At 39.7% G+C, this 13,607-nt stretch overlaps 1 protein-coding gene across 7 annotated transcripts in view; it reads left to right on the top strand.

The window, feature by feature from the left end:
• The first annotated feature begins 7,100 nt into the window (after positions 1-7,100).
• The window catches only part of MET18 (ARM repeat superfamily protein), a 40,392-nt gene continuing 33,885 nt past the window's right edge, over positions 7,101-13,607 (top strand). For 4 of the 7 annotated variants that reach the window (XR_016055696.1, XR_016055695.1, XR_016055698.1 and 1 more), the window contains exons 1-7: positions 7,114-7,327; positions 8,048-8,110; positions 8,200-8,254; positions 9,690-9,787; positions 10,613-10,771; positions 10,915-10,974; positions 11,372-11,545. Coding sequence is in view for 2 of the 7 variants with exons in the window: in XM_006853630.4 (XP_006853692.3) it covers positions 7,256-7,327; positions 8,048-8,110; positions 8,200-8,254; positions 9,690-9,787; positions 10,613-10,771; positions 10,915-10,974; positions 11,372-11,545 (681 nt within the window). In the remaining 5 variants the exon portion in view is untranslated. Of the gene's footprint in view, positions 7,328-8,047; positions 8,111-8,199; positions 8,255-9,689; positions 9,788-10,612; positions 10,772-10,914; positions 10,975-11,371; positions 11,546-13,607 lie in introns of all 7 variants that reach the window. The other 3 variants (XM_006853630.4, XR_016055694.1, XM_088867009.1) reach the window with 3 other exon arrangements.

Below are 13,607 nucleotides of genomic sequence, written 5' to 3'. Positions count from 1 at the left end.
CATGGAACCAAACCTAGCCGTCCAAGCCACCTTCAAGGCCACCATTTAGAAGTCATGTGCCAACAGGTTGATAAGGTTCGTAACACCTTGAATAGTCAATCCTTCAAGACATGGGGGTTAGCCTCAAATCCAGTTGACAAACCAAGAGTAAGGCCCTGACCCAGATCTTTGAGTCAGCCAATCTCAATCATGTGAACCCCAATTGTCAATTAGCAGCCCAACATTTCAGTCTTGGCAATCAGCCAGTTAGTGGGTGAGTGGGTTCACATACAACTAGGGAAAGCCTACCTAAGCAACCCATCACTAGTAAAGATCATGATTTTGACCTACCTCGATGTGAAGACAATCCTAAGGTGCATGCCTACTTTCAAGACCTACTCAATAGAGGATACACCATCCAGCGCACTCAATCCATGAAAGTCAGGTTAGAAGCTCAAGTCATAGGCCAACTCCAACATTCTGGCTCAAACCAAGATAATCCTAGGGCTGTTAGCCTGCCAATCCAACCCACTATGGGCTAGAGGTCTAATTCTAATCATCACCCAAGCCCAAGTCTACCTCAAGGGAAAACTCCATCTGGCAGTAGCTAGGGCATTCTTTCACTCTTTCAATCCAGTGCCGGGGCAAGAGAATACCCTAGCCTTAAGGATATATCACCCAATTAAGGTCTGGGGCAAACCTAGGCACCCAAGGTCAGAGGTCTAGTCATCATAGCAGCTTGAGTCGTCCATCCCAGTTAAGTGGTGATCCTATCCTGCAGGACTCCTTATGTGGCCAAGTTGTGCAACCTCCGAGTGATGGGTATTATCTAGCCCACTTCAGCTAGGGTGAGTTTACAAGCCGACAATCGGCACATCAAGTTCAACACATTCCTCAGGCTCAGTCCTTGGGGCAACCTGCTATATGGGCCCAACAGCCAATTTATACGAGCCACATACCACAAAGTCAGGTTCAACAGACCATACAACCGAGCCAGCTCACAGCTATAGCGACAGTTCAATCCGTTCGTATGAAACACCTCCGAAACTCTTTAGAGAAAATGGGAATATGATATTTCTCTACTTCTAAAGCTTATGTACAATAAATTCTAGGACACCTAGAAGATCTACCAGTGGGGTTTGTGATGCCACAGTTCAGAAACAGATTTTCAGGGAAAGAAGATACCGAGGCACACATCAACACCTGCTTATTGATGGTCCACACACTGCAAGACCGACCCAACCAACTCAAGGTCATGTTCTCGCATAGCTTATCAGAAGAACCCTTGATGTGGCACCGAAGATTCATGAAGGATGACCCTCAAGCAACTCCTGACAAAATGTTTAGGCAATTTTCCTCTCCCTATCGTGGAGGAAGGCCAAGACCCGTCACCCTTGGTGAGCTAACTTCCACCAAATAGAAGTCGGGTGACTCTCCTTCTAAGTTTATAGTCAGATTCAGAGAGGCCGCTATGCGGGTTATTGAAACTCCACTCCTTGAAGACGTGAAAGTAAGCATGGCATTAGAGAATAAACTCTAGAATATGTCACATTCTTCAGTATGAGGGCAGTCCCTTACTCATTTGATGTTATGCTTTAAAGAGTATCACGATATGAACGAGCCAAGGAGGATGAGACCATAGACTTTGATAACTCGACTAGTGGAGAGTCCTCTCAAGAAAGAGAGGTGAACATGATCAAGAAAAGCAATTCATAAGAAAATACTAAAATTTATTCTACCACATGGAGAATGCAGACTTCCACACCAAGGGAATTCACTCCCATTGATGAGCCTATGACCGATGTCATTAAGAAGTTGCTTAAGACACAAAAGCCAAGATTCCTCCTTTTCATGGAGACGATACATCTCAATGGTGTGATTGGGATCAAAATTATGCCAATAACACTGAAGAATGCTGAGTTGTTAGGCATAGAGTTCAGGACCTCATTGATAATGGCACGATAAGTGTCATAAAGAAAGAGGCTGATGACATCGAAAAACTAAAAACTCTAGATGCTTCGACAAACAATTATGATGTCAACCTGATTAACTCAGGAGAATCACAAGTTGTGCCCAAACCCGAAGAGCATCCACAAACGTCTTAGAGTATGAGAAGGAATCAAATGAAAAGTCCAGTCGATGAAGAACAAAACAAACATAAGCTCATCCAGGAGTTAACGACTAAGGACACTCATGATCAAAGTAATGAGGATAACCTTATCACCAAGCCCATAACCCAAGAAACGGTGAAAGAAAGGGTCATCACATGCGAAATTCTACTCCAAGATACACTCCCAAAAGTGGCACAAGAAATCTCCATCATCAAGAGTCACACTAGGGCATATGAACCCTTCAACCCGTACTTCCAAGTTAATACAATAAATGATTCATACGTGTGTGGCAACGAATCAAACTCACAAGAGTAATATGAACTCAAGCATAAACTCAACCAAGGTTTTGAAGCTGTGGATTCCCAAGCCCATGACGATAAGAAAAACCTTAATTATGAGACAATAACTCGTGAGGGGGCAAATGAGCAAGCGTTAAAAGGAAGCCCCTCACCTCAAAACCTTGACGACCCACCTAAGTGGGATCAATATGATAAGGACGACATGTTAGAAATTGATGTGACCCAGATCAACGAGAAATGATCATCTTCCAAACAAGGGGTCAACACCCAAAAGTCTCTCATTACGCTTCCAAACAAAGGGCCAACACCTCAAAATATCAAAAGAAGTCGAACCTTTGGAAATTCTAAGGGGGCCACCTAGGCCACATTCACCAGACTTCTTGGCCAACCCACTTATATGGGATGATGCATCATGCTTAGAAGATTTAACCGAGTCACCTCTCGAGGTGAACCCAGTTGTAGATGATGGAGAAGCAAAGAACCCAAATTTGACTATTCCCAAAGATTTGGCATATTCACTAAAGTTGACAGAGCTCGAACCTTTGAAAATTCTATGGGGCCAACGTGGGCCACTTTCACAAGATTTCTTGAATGATCCACCAATCTGGGATCAAGAATTGGATATTGAAAATCCGACCATGTTACCTCCTCAAGAGGCAGGCTCTCTAAAAGTCATTAATGACATGAGCATAACTCTGATAACCAAAGCACCACCATATCAATAGAATTCATCCTGTGAAGAACAAGTTCCCAACGAAACAAAAAGCCTTGCAGGGGCAACCCCATCAAAATATTTAATATGAGCAAAATCCTCTCATGAAGAGGATATAATAGGGGCAACTAATGAGATTGAACCCTTGTTTGTGATTCCAAATATGTCATAAGGCCGTCTAATACAACAGGGGCAACTAATGAGATTGAACCCTTATTCGTTGACTTCTAACATGCCGTAAGGCCATCTAATACCAATTTAACTACTCTTCTTTTGCGAGAGTCTCACCTTAGCTCGAGCACGAAGAAGGAGCCTACTATGGAGTTAACATCAGAAAAGCAACACAAAATTTGCAATGAAAAAATAATCGAAAAGGAGTTGGGTGATCACTCGTCCTTTTGCAAATAACCAAAAGAGGCATTCATGCTTCACACTTCAAGTACTCCATTAATGGGAAAACCCAGAAGAGCCTATCCGTCCATATAGAAGACTGAGGGATTAGGATATTAAGAGTGATTTTTAGTCCCAAAATCAAGGTCCAAGTGGAGCAGTTTAAAGGAAAAGTGCAACAGGGATTCAGCAACCATTGTCAAAGAGATTTTGGATGCCAACCTGGGTCAAGGAAAATCAAAGGGCAACCTATATTAGAACCTCCCTGCCACTTGGAAAAGAGAAAGATGATCGAATTCCTACATGATCTTAAGGTGAATTGCTGAAAAAAAAAAAAAAAAAAAAAAGGCACCTTGACTCTTCCTCTTCCTCTTCCCCTTCTTCCTTTATCAATGTTTTCTTCTTCAAAAAAAAAAACAGCCATTGGGCTGAAAATCCAAAAAGAAGCCTAAGCGTTGGAAAAAAAGCTACAGGGCTGAACACCCTAGAGGGACCCTGGAGCAATAAAAAAATAAAATAAAATCCACTGGGCTGAAAATTCGAAAGGAACCCCAAACGTTGGAAAAAGGGTTACTGGGCTGAATACCCGAAAGGGACCTCGGGGCAACGAAAAAGAAGAAGTATTTCCTTCCTTCTACTCTCCAAAGTCTTTTCTCTCTAAACATCTTCTCTTCCTCCCCCTGAGTCGAAGTGGTGTTAAAAGAAAATCAATAAGCATTAGCCCAACGGAACATTGTTAAGGACTTAGATCGTCTGAAACTTCAAAAGGTGATCGTGGGGGAACGAAATCGGAAATCCAACGAGATTCTGAACACCCAGGGGCGATATCCTGTATTTTCAAGATTATGTTTCGCTCGAAACTCCAGAGAACTCTCCTTGAATTGCAGTACAAGAGCTGAGGTTGGAAGATAGAGAAATACTTGATGATATGTCGTCCCGAAGGTTCAAGTAAGGACCCGATACGCTCACATAAGGTCCACCAAAGGGGTCACAAGTGGTTAAACTGTAAGATATACATTAAAAGAAAACCACCCCCCAACAGGGGCAACAAAATAATAATAATAAATAATAAAAACTCTACGGTCGTATGAGTATGACTGCCGACTACACCGTCCATCGTTGCATAAAAACTGCTTAGAGGGCTCTATGGTTGCAGGAGTTAAAACTGCTAACCAACCTTGTTTTTCGAAATATCTTTCTCTTTTCAAAATATTCACTATTTGTCTTGTGTTTTAAAAAACTTTAATTTCTTTGTTAAAATCGTAACCTGTCCTTGCTCCGGATTCTATTTCAAATATCCTTCTATCTTCAAAAATTTTAAAATGTCTTTTAAAACAAAGGAGCTTGGACACCCATATATGATGATTACTGCGTTCCCACGATTACTGCATTACTGCCTCGTCTCTCTCTTCGAAATCGGCTAGACAAGTTTCTTCCTATAAAAAGCCTTTCCTATAGAAAGTCTTAGGAAACCCTAAGGAAATCAAAGAAAATGCCATATTTAAGAATTTGAAATTGCGAAAACCCCTGAAGTTAAATGGCATGGCAAAAAAATCCAACTTGAGTTTCAAGCTTGTGTAACTCTGACATCTCACGCCGAAAACCCTAAGAGGAAAATGCCCTAGGTGGGTGAGCTCGGTGAGCGCAATGACTTAGAGGGATTAGTTGTTGTGCCCTCTGACCACGTAACGTCAGGAATAAATTTAAAATGTCTGTATTATCTTTGACATTCACTTACCCCTCGAAGGACAGGAAATGCCAAAGCGTGTCTACTTCTTTGCCACTCACCTGTCTCTCGAAGGATAAGGAGTGCCAAAGAGGGGCAACTGTAGACACCCCATTTTAAATTTAGCAACTTATGTAGTTTTCTAAACCCTTTGGACCACACTGTCATAGTAAACCTAAATCTATAGTCCACACAACCTACCCTGTGACCCAGAACCATTCTGCCTACCCAAAACCATGCAGATACCCTGTTTTGTCCCAAAATCCTGCAAACATCCTATTTTACTTAAAAAAAAAAAAAATGTAAAATAACTCTTTTTGACCCAAATTTTCTTTGGGAGCTTCACAACAGCCTGAACTATACACTTGAGCTGAAAATTTTCAATTTCGGTCAATTTTAGCTTCGGCAACACAACTAGTGTGGCCCAACTCAGACTGGGCGACACGCTTTGTGCCTTCCACCAGACTGGGTGACACATCGTGTATCGCCTGAGCGACACACTTTGTGTCGCCCAACCCAGTTTGACCCGAAATCTTCCGTTTTTGGCAGGACAACTTACTGGTCAGTCCTGGGCAGAAAGTTGCCATATTGGGCAGTCCTGACCTGGCCCCAGCCTAGACTGCTTCGCATAAGAATGATCCCCTGCCATTTTGGGCCAACTTTCCCTCACTTTGGCTGGGCGACACTACTAGTATCACCCAGACCTGGGACCCCAGAAGGCATAGGGTTGGCGATTGGCTGGTGATGGAAGGTTTCCCTTCTCCAAACAATCTCAATTTATAAAACCTCATTTTTGTGGCCATTTAGGAGGAGAAGAGGAAGATTGAAACCCTAGCCCCTTTGCTCAAAGAAACTTGGGCCCTGGACCTCTTCACTTCATGAGCTTATGAAACCCTAATCTTAAAACCCTAACCTTAAGCTTGAGAAACCTTAACCTAGACCTAAAGAACCCTAGTTCTTCAATCATCTCTAGGGCACAACAACCATTTTAAATCAGAGATCTTCTAGTCAACTTCTGAATCAGAGAGGCAAAGAGGATGTTGATTTTGATATGGGTGAGCCCTTGAAGGCTCGAGAGTCCCTGGCTATCCGGCCCGATTTAGTATTGTTCTGTTATCCCTTCTGTCTTCTTCTTTTTATTGTTTTGATTTTATTTTGATTAATTTTTTTCAGTTTGCTGCTTTGAACTCGTGTTTTAATGTTTTAGATCATGCTGGCTCTGCCACAGATTTGAGAGTGGATCTGCTCGTTTCTGGGCAGATCTGGCCTTAGATTTGAATTCGATTTGTCCCACTTTTTCTACCACATTATTTTTATCAGTTTAAGGTGTCAAAATCCGTGAGATCTTCGTCGGAAGATCTGTCTGATTTTCATCGTAAACAAAAATACTTTGAGTTATCACATCATTTAAAATGGCATATAAAATGGGGTAGTCATTATAGTACTTAAAGTACTATAATGTTAGGGCTTCACAATAATACGACTTCTTTGAAGGGTATTCTTTTAAAAAAGATGTCATAAAAAGGATGTAGATGAGGTTTATAAACGTTTGGTTTATTTTCAATTAGGCGAAAATAAAGATATATTTCTGATAATTTCCCTATAAAATTCGATGTAAAATCCTGAAATTCCCTCCATATCTAACCCAAAAAAAGAAAAGAAAAGAAATATTACTTTTGAAAAATAGAAAATTGTTTTATGAGTCAACGGGATAAATGTGTACATTTGCATCTTTTGAGTGGTGCATCTAAAAACAATAAAAAAACAAACATTAAAAATTATTATTTTTAATTTTGAAAATTAATTTTTTACATATTAATAATCTTTGGATTATATATGCTTAAAAAATTAAATGCAAAATTCGTTTAAAAAAGATCATAAAGAGGGGATGGGATGCATATCTACAGATAACTCCTAGGATTCATAAAAAACGCGTCCTTTAAACATACCTGCGTTTCGCGGGAATCTCTGTAAATTTTTGGTTCCTGAAACCTCGAGAACCCTAGTAAGCATAGTGTCCCTCGAAACCTGCTCAGAAATGGCGTCAACCGCCTCCTGGATTCCGCATGTTGAAGTCTTCGTCGACCCCTCGCGCTCTAAGGATCAACAGGTGAAGGTTTTTCTCTCTCCTACTTTATTTGCTGCATTTTCTCTCTCTAACAGTTGTTAATGGGGTGTTTTCTCTCTCTTACAATTTGTCTTGGTCTTTGTCTCTCTTTGTTCATGCAGTATTTCTCTCTTTTGCGAATTATGCGTAGTCGTTTTCACTTATAGTTGTTCGTGCACTTTTTATTGTTGATATGTTTTTTCTCGATTGCATTGTTCCTTGGCCTGTCTGTATCTTGTAGTTGTTTCATGTACTGTTTCTTTCTCTCATTGTTAATGATCCCCCTCTCTCTCTCTTAAAAAATTTCCTTGGTCTTCTCTCTCTCTTTGGGAGTTTTTTCAGTCATTGTTTTCTCTGTCTTGTTGTTCATGGGGTGTTTCATTTTTCACGAATTTTCCTTGGTTTCTCTCTCTTATAGGTTTTCATGGAGTGTGTTGTCTCGCTCTATTACACTTTAATCTTTATCATTGGCTTCACCTTACTGTTGTTGCCACGACTTTTGTTTTTCAAAAATGTCAAAACAGCACCAAAAACACATGCTCTGCATTTAATTTTGTATAATCACTTTCAATTTCCGCACAAAAATTGAATAAAATATGAGGATAATTGTGTATAGACATTCAGTTACCTGTGGCTTGTGCCTTTTTTTAGCTTTTAGTATTTGAAGAGCTTCTTACTCCGTTAATACTTACGATTAGATTATTTGGTTTGTGATTTTTGTAGGATGCTAGTCTTAATGTAATTGCTACACTTATGAAGAAAGATACCTTAACGCTAGAAGCATTGGTGAGTATTGGCATTGTTATATGTTTGGCAAGGACGGTCCCGAACTTCTAGTTTCATTTATAAGGGGACTGAGATAAAACAAAATGCAGGTTCAGGAGATGGAGGTGTATTTAACCACTACAGATGCTTCAGTTCGTTCAAGAGGTAAAAAAGAAAAAAAATTCAAAATTTTCTATGGAATTACCTTACTTTTTAAATGGCCTTAGTTTTATATAGTTGGTATGTACATCTCTATTATTCCTTCTGCGTTTCACAACTTCCACGAAAACAGAAAAAGGAATGCATAATACACATTAAAAAACCTGGTTTGTGTGTGTGTATGTAGATCAAGTGTGTTGTGGGAGTTCTGACATTTAGTATTTGATTACTTTTAGAGAATTATTGGAACCCTACTCCCACATTGATCAGTTTCTCAGATTCTTATTGATGTTGCTAATGGTTTTAGTTTTTTTATCCAAATTTTGCTTTATTATGTTTGGATTGTTAAAATTGTCGTGCCATCTTCACAATTAATTTTAGTGTGTAAAATTTATTCATTTGTCTTATGTAATATGTTGGCGTTCACCTTTCATCTTTTTTAAATTTTTGGTTCTCACTCTCGGTTTCCCCTTTTTTGGGTGGACATCTTGTCTTCTAGACTCGTGGTTGAGTATACACTGAATCTTTTGCAGCAGTGCTTTGGACTTAATTGTTTTCAGAAGGTCATTATCTATTGTATACACATCTGTATAGTTTGTTAATATTTGGTATCTTTTTGTTAAGTGACCTAGAGCTTTTTTATGCTATATCATTCATTTAGATTCCAGTGCCTCTTAATATTGAAAGGCTTAATTGGGTCACATTCTTAATTGTGAATTTGGTTAACCTTGGCGGGCGAAACTTGTATGCAGGCGAGGTTAGCAGTAATTTTTGTAGCCTCTTATCAAGTGATTTAAAGCTCTTCTATTTCATACATAAACAAACGCACACATAAGTTATTACTTATTTATGTTTTCAATGCCTTGTAACATTGAAAGGCTTAAAGTAGGATCATGTTCTTATTTGTGGATGTGGTTGGGGGAAACTTGTATCCAAGTGAACCTTTTCTTTGAATATATTAGAGTGAACCTAAAATCCAGCTTAAGAGACTTGGAATCTGAGGGTTTTTTTTTTCTAATTAATAAAGGATAAAATAAATAAGGTGTCAAACATCTGGAGAGTTCATTTTCATATGGGTGTTACTCTCTTCTTTCCATGCGTCTGTTTTAATGGTTTCACCTATATTGTTTATGTTATGCTGTGATGTCCTATGAGCACAATGGAGAACATGATTTGTTCTCAAATAGATGCCTTTTCGATCCTGTTTCCTTAATTATAACAATATTTCAAATTCCTATTTTGTGTTTTACTTGCCAGTTTCTACTTTCCATGAGTTTATCAATATATTGGGATTCGAGTTAAGTCGCCATGGTTTTTATTTTCTGAAAGCTTATCAATATTATTTTGGGCTGTGTATATTGTCATTTGTGCTCTATATGTTTGTAAAATCACAGTTTCTGTTTTAATCATATATTCAATTAGCTTTACAATTACACTACAGGCATACTTCTTGTAGCCGAACTTCTTAGTTATCTTGCTTCAAAGCCGATAGATGGAGCTATAATCCATAGCTTGACTGAATTCTTCACATCTCGACTGGTGAGTTTGAAATAGTACTTTGTATTCGCTCATTGAATGCTTGTGTTGGTGTTGGTATCTATTGGGTCTGTTCTCTTATGACTTCATGTAGAACTTCACTATGTCAATATTAGAATTATAAGTTTTCTATTCACTTATGACTTCATTTAGAACTTTGCAATGTGTATATTATAATTATAAGCTTTCATATTTCATATTTTTGTGCTTCAAAAATCCGGTGCATGTACATATGTGTTGGTTTGTTCCATTTGAATAGGAGCACAAAAAAGGAATCTGAGCAAAAAAAAATTGTGGATTTATGGAATGCTGGTAATAATGGGCATAGCAGGCATATTATGAATTGCAGAGAGTGACATTTCAGAATTGAAAGAACTTTCACCATCACCAAAAATTTTAGGATGTAGTATGTTATGTTTCTGTAAACTGTACGTAAAAGTTTTGTAACTTTGGAGTTAATTTTATGGCTTCCTCCTCTTATGATTAGGCAATTGCCGTGCTGACAGGAAGACCACAGGTAGCTGTAAACATAGATAATATTTCAAAGAAACATTTTTTTTTTTGGCCACACTCCAGGTTTTGATCCTTGGACCTGTGGGTATGAGCCCACCATGCTTCAGGTGTACCATTCTGATTTTGTCAATTTTATTAAGAAACCATGCCGCTTGATTGTAGTTATGTCCTTATGTGGGAAGCATGACTTTGTTTGGGTCCATTGGATACTTGGACCCTGTATATTGGCTTATGTATCTATTTTTAGTGCTTTTGCCGAATGCTGTACTTCTCTTTGCCTCTTCAAGAATCATAATTTTCAATTCTTTCCATCAGGCAGATTGGCAAGCTTTACGAGGAGCGTTTATTGGTTGTTTGGCACTTTTGAGAAGAAAGAGTCATACTGGCACAATCTCAGACAACGATCTAATAAATCTTACCAAGTCTTTCTTGTTGAATATACAAGTGCAGGCTTTAGCACTGCATGATCGCCTTGTGAGCCATTTATCCCAAGACCTTTCTAGAATATAAGTTATCCCTGTCATGAAAACTCTTCTCCTATGACAATATTTAGAATAATTTATCTGTCTGATGTTCATGAGTTCAGTATTACTCACATATTTGAAATATTCTTGCAGTTGTGCCTTGAACTTCTGGAATGTCTTTTGGATCAGTTTCCATCTGTAATTTCTGTGCTGGTAAATCCATCGGACATCATCAACATTATGTATCTTTTTTTTTCTTTTTTCTTTTTTCCCGTATTACGTGTTAGGGGGAAGAGTACACCTCGTATCTAGTGTATGCTATACAATAAATAGTCAGGGCATCAACTATTCGTTCTCAAGATAGACAATGGAGATCAAGTACTGTAGTTTTATTCACACCTTACACATCCTGTGAATATTATACAATACAGATCCTGTGTTTTAGATACCTACCACACCTTGTGGACCGTATTCAATACCTAGCTGGGGCATCCACTGTGTTTTCTCAAGACTAGGCATTTGGCACTCTTAAGCACTCTTTTTTCTTTATTATTTATTAGTTTTATTATATCTTGCTAATTTAGAAGGAAGTCTTTATTTTTATTTGTAGGATGATGAGTTGGTATATGGAGTTCTTGCTGCAATTGATGAAGAAAAGGATCCTCGGTGCTTGATGCTTGTGTTTCATGTTGTTGAGCTTTTGGTGCAAGTATTTCCAGATCCCAGTGTGGCAAAAGATGCTTTTGATATATTGGGTCGCTATTTTCCTATATATTTCACTCGTGTAAGTAGCCCAAAGGAACCTGAAATTCACATTACAAAAGAAACTATTGCAACTGAATGACCTGAAAACTGCTTTGTGATTCAATTTATCTGTGAAGATCATCTATGGATGACTTTGAGCCCAACTTTACTATAAACAAAGAGGAGTTTGATTAGCTTACAGGAGTGAAATGTGCAATATTATTTTTGCTTAACTGATATGTGCAAATAATCCGCAGTAATTAAGAGTCATTCCTTACATGACTATCTTTGAAAATTTTATTGCCATTAATTGTCTTGGTTACTGATTATTCTGTTTGCTTGTGTGAAGTATTAACACAGTGTAAAACCAAGTTAATAATGTCAGTAAATGTGCTCTTAAAGTTGGATGAACATCTCTGCTAAAACCAGTGGTTTAAAAATTGCCGAGTCGGCACGAAATCGGTCGATTCGACTCGGGAATCAGTTATCCCGTGCCGATTCTCGTTTTGTACCGGAAATTAAGCGTGTCTAGAGGAGAACCGCTGATTTGTAACAATAACTCGACCATTTCGACCGGTTCTCACCGTGATGCTACAGTGATGTGACCATTTCGACTGGTTATCACGGTTTCCTTAACATTAAAACGTAGTCACATGTCAACAAGAAGCCACCTTCCACATGTCTTGCCGCGTACGTAACATCCACAACTCCATGCCTTTCCCGCGTGGCATCATCTGACAGTAATCATCGGCTCTCTACGTTTTATAGCTGCAATGAGGCTTCAATGATAACGCTGTGGGACTAATTTTGAGCTCTTATTAAGGTAAAAATTGTAGCGCCATTATATAAGTTTTATACAAAGCATTTTACAAACGCTATGACATTTTACAAACGCTATGACATTGTAGCGCCATTGAACTCTTTGACTAATGTTTATACAAAGCATTTTACAAACACTAGGGTATAGTATAAACGCCAGGGTATGAAATTAACATGGAAGTATCTTATACTTTGTAAAATACTATGACATATGCGGTTAGGTGCCTCGATCTCGCCCTCCGGATCTAGATGATCAGGCGGCACGTATCTCGGGTTTCTGACAAACCCGGGATTTGAGATCGCTCTCTCGGAACTTTGCTCGAGAGCAAGGGCATGTATACCAACCGATGAGAGAGGAATTGAAGGTGGGTTCGGGACTTACTCGACTGGCTCGCATGGACGCCCTCTTAGATCACGAAGAAAGCTCCTCAACTGCTTTAGCTGGTTCAAAATCGCCTTCCTTGACCTGCAATCATCTTGTTTTCTGCGCAACACTTCTATGGTTAATTTGTAAGACAAGTGGGTCAAAGAGACCCACCCATGTCTTAGGGCAACGTACGTTCATGCGAGAGGGTGATGAAGCGTAAGGTTTAAATAAAGATAGAAAAGACATGAAAACTTGACGAAGAGGCGTGATTAGCAAGACAATCGGGAAGTTATCGACTCAGAGTGGTAGCAAGATGGGCATGGTTCTCAAGACCAGCACGGCGGCAATACTACTCGAAACCGAGATCGATATGGCGGTGCAAGGCTAAGTCTACCTTCAGTCAAGTGAAAAGAGAAATGAGAGTAAAAAGAAGACTTGAGACGGCAGAGAGATGAGGTCTCGACAGCGCTATGTGTCGCCACTCATGATCGTGGAGTAGTAGCGTCGTGGCCCTTGGGTGGCGCTCGACGCTATTGCTCATGGCTAGAGAGTGAGAAATGAACTACAGACGACGCTAGGTATCGCCGCTGGAAACATAAGAAGACAACACGCCCCTGCCCGGGCGGCGATAGTCTCTGATGAAGCGCGCAACGATAATCCTCACGAGACGCACGACAATAGGCGTGGGACGCAGGAAGGACGGTGATGAACGCCGAATACGCGAAGGACGCTTCGCGGATGGCGATAGGTGTTGCCGAGGCCTCTAGCAGGCGGCGAAGGGTATCGCCGTCTACTATAGACGCGCAACAGGGAAAGACCCTTGCGGATGGCAACGGGTTGCGCCGTCTGGATTCTTCACTGAGACGTCAAAGCTACGTCTGTAGATGGCGATGGGCAGCACCGTCTACAGGCCTCA

The sequence above is a fragment of the Amborella trichopoda genome, chromosome 5 (genome assembly GCF_054954075.1).
Source record: "Amborella trichopoda isolate Santa Cruz 75 chromosome 5, AtrichopodaSantaCruz75HAP2 v2.0, whole genome shotgun sequence".
NCBI classification, from domain to species: Eukaryota; Viridiplantae; Streptophyta; class Magnoliopsida; order Amborellales; family Amborellaceae; genus Amborella; species Amborella trichopoda.
The sequence above is the reverse complement of the archived record's forward strand: the minus strand, read 5'-3'. Positions and strand labels throughout refer to the sequence as shown.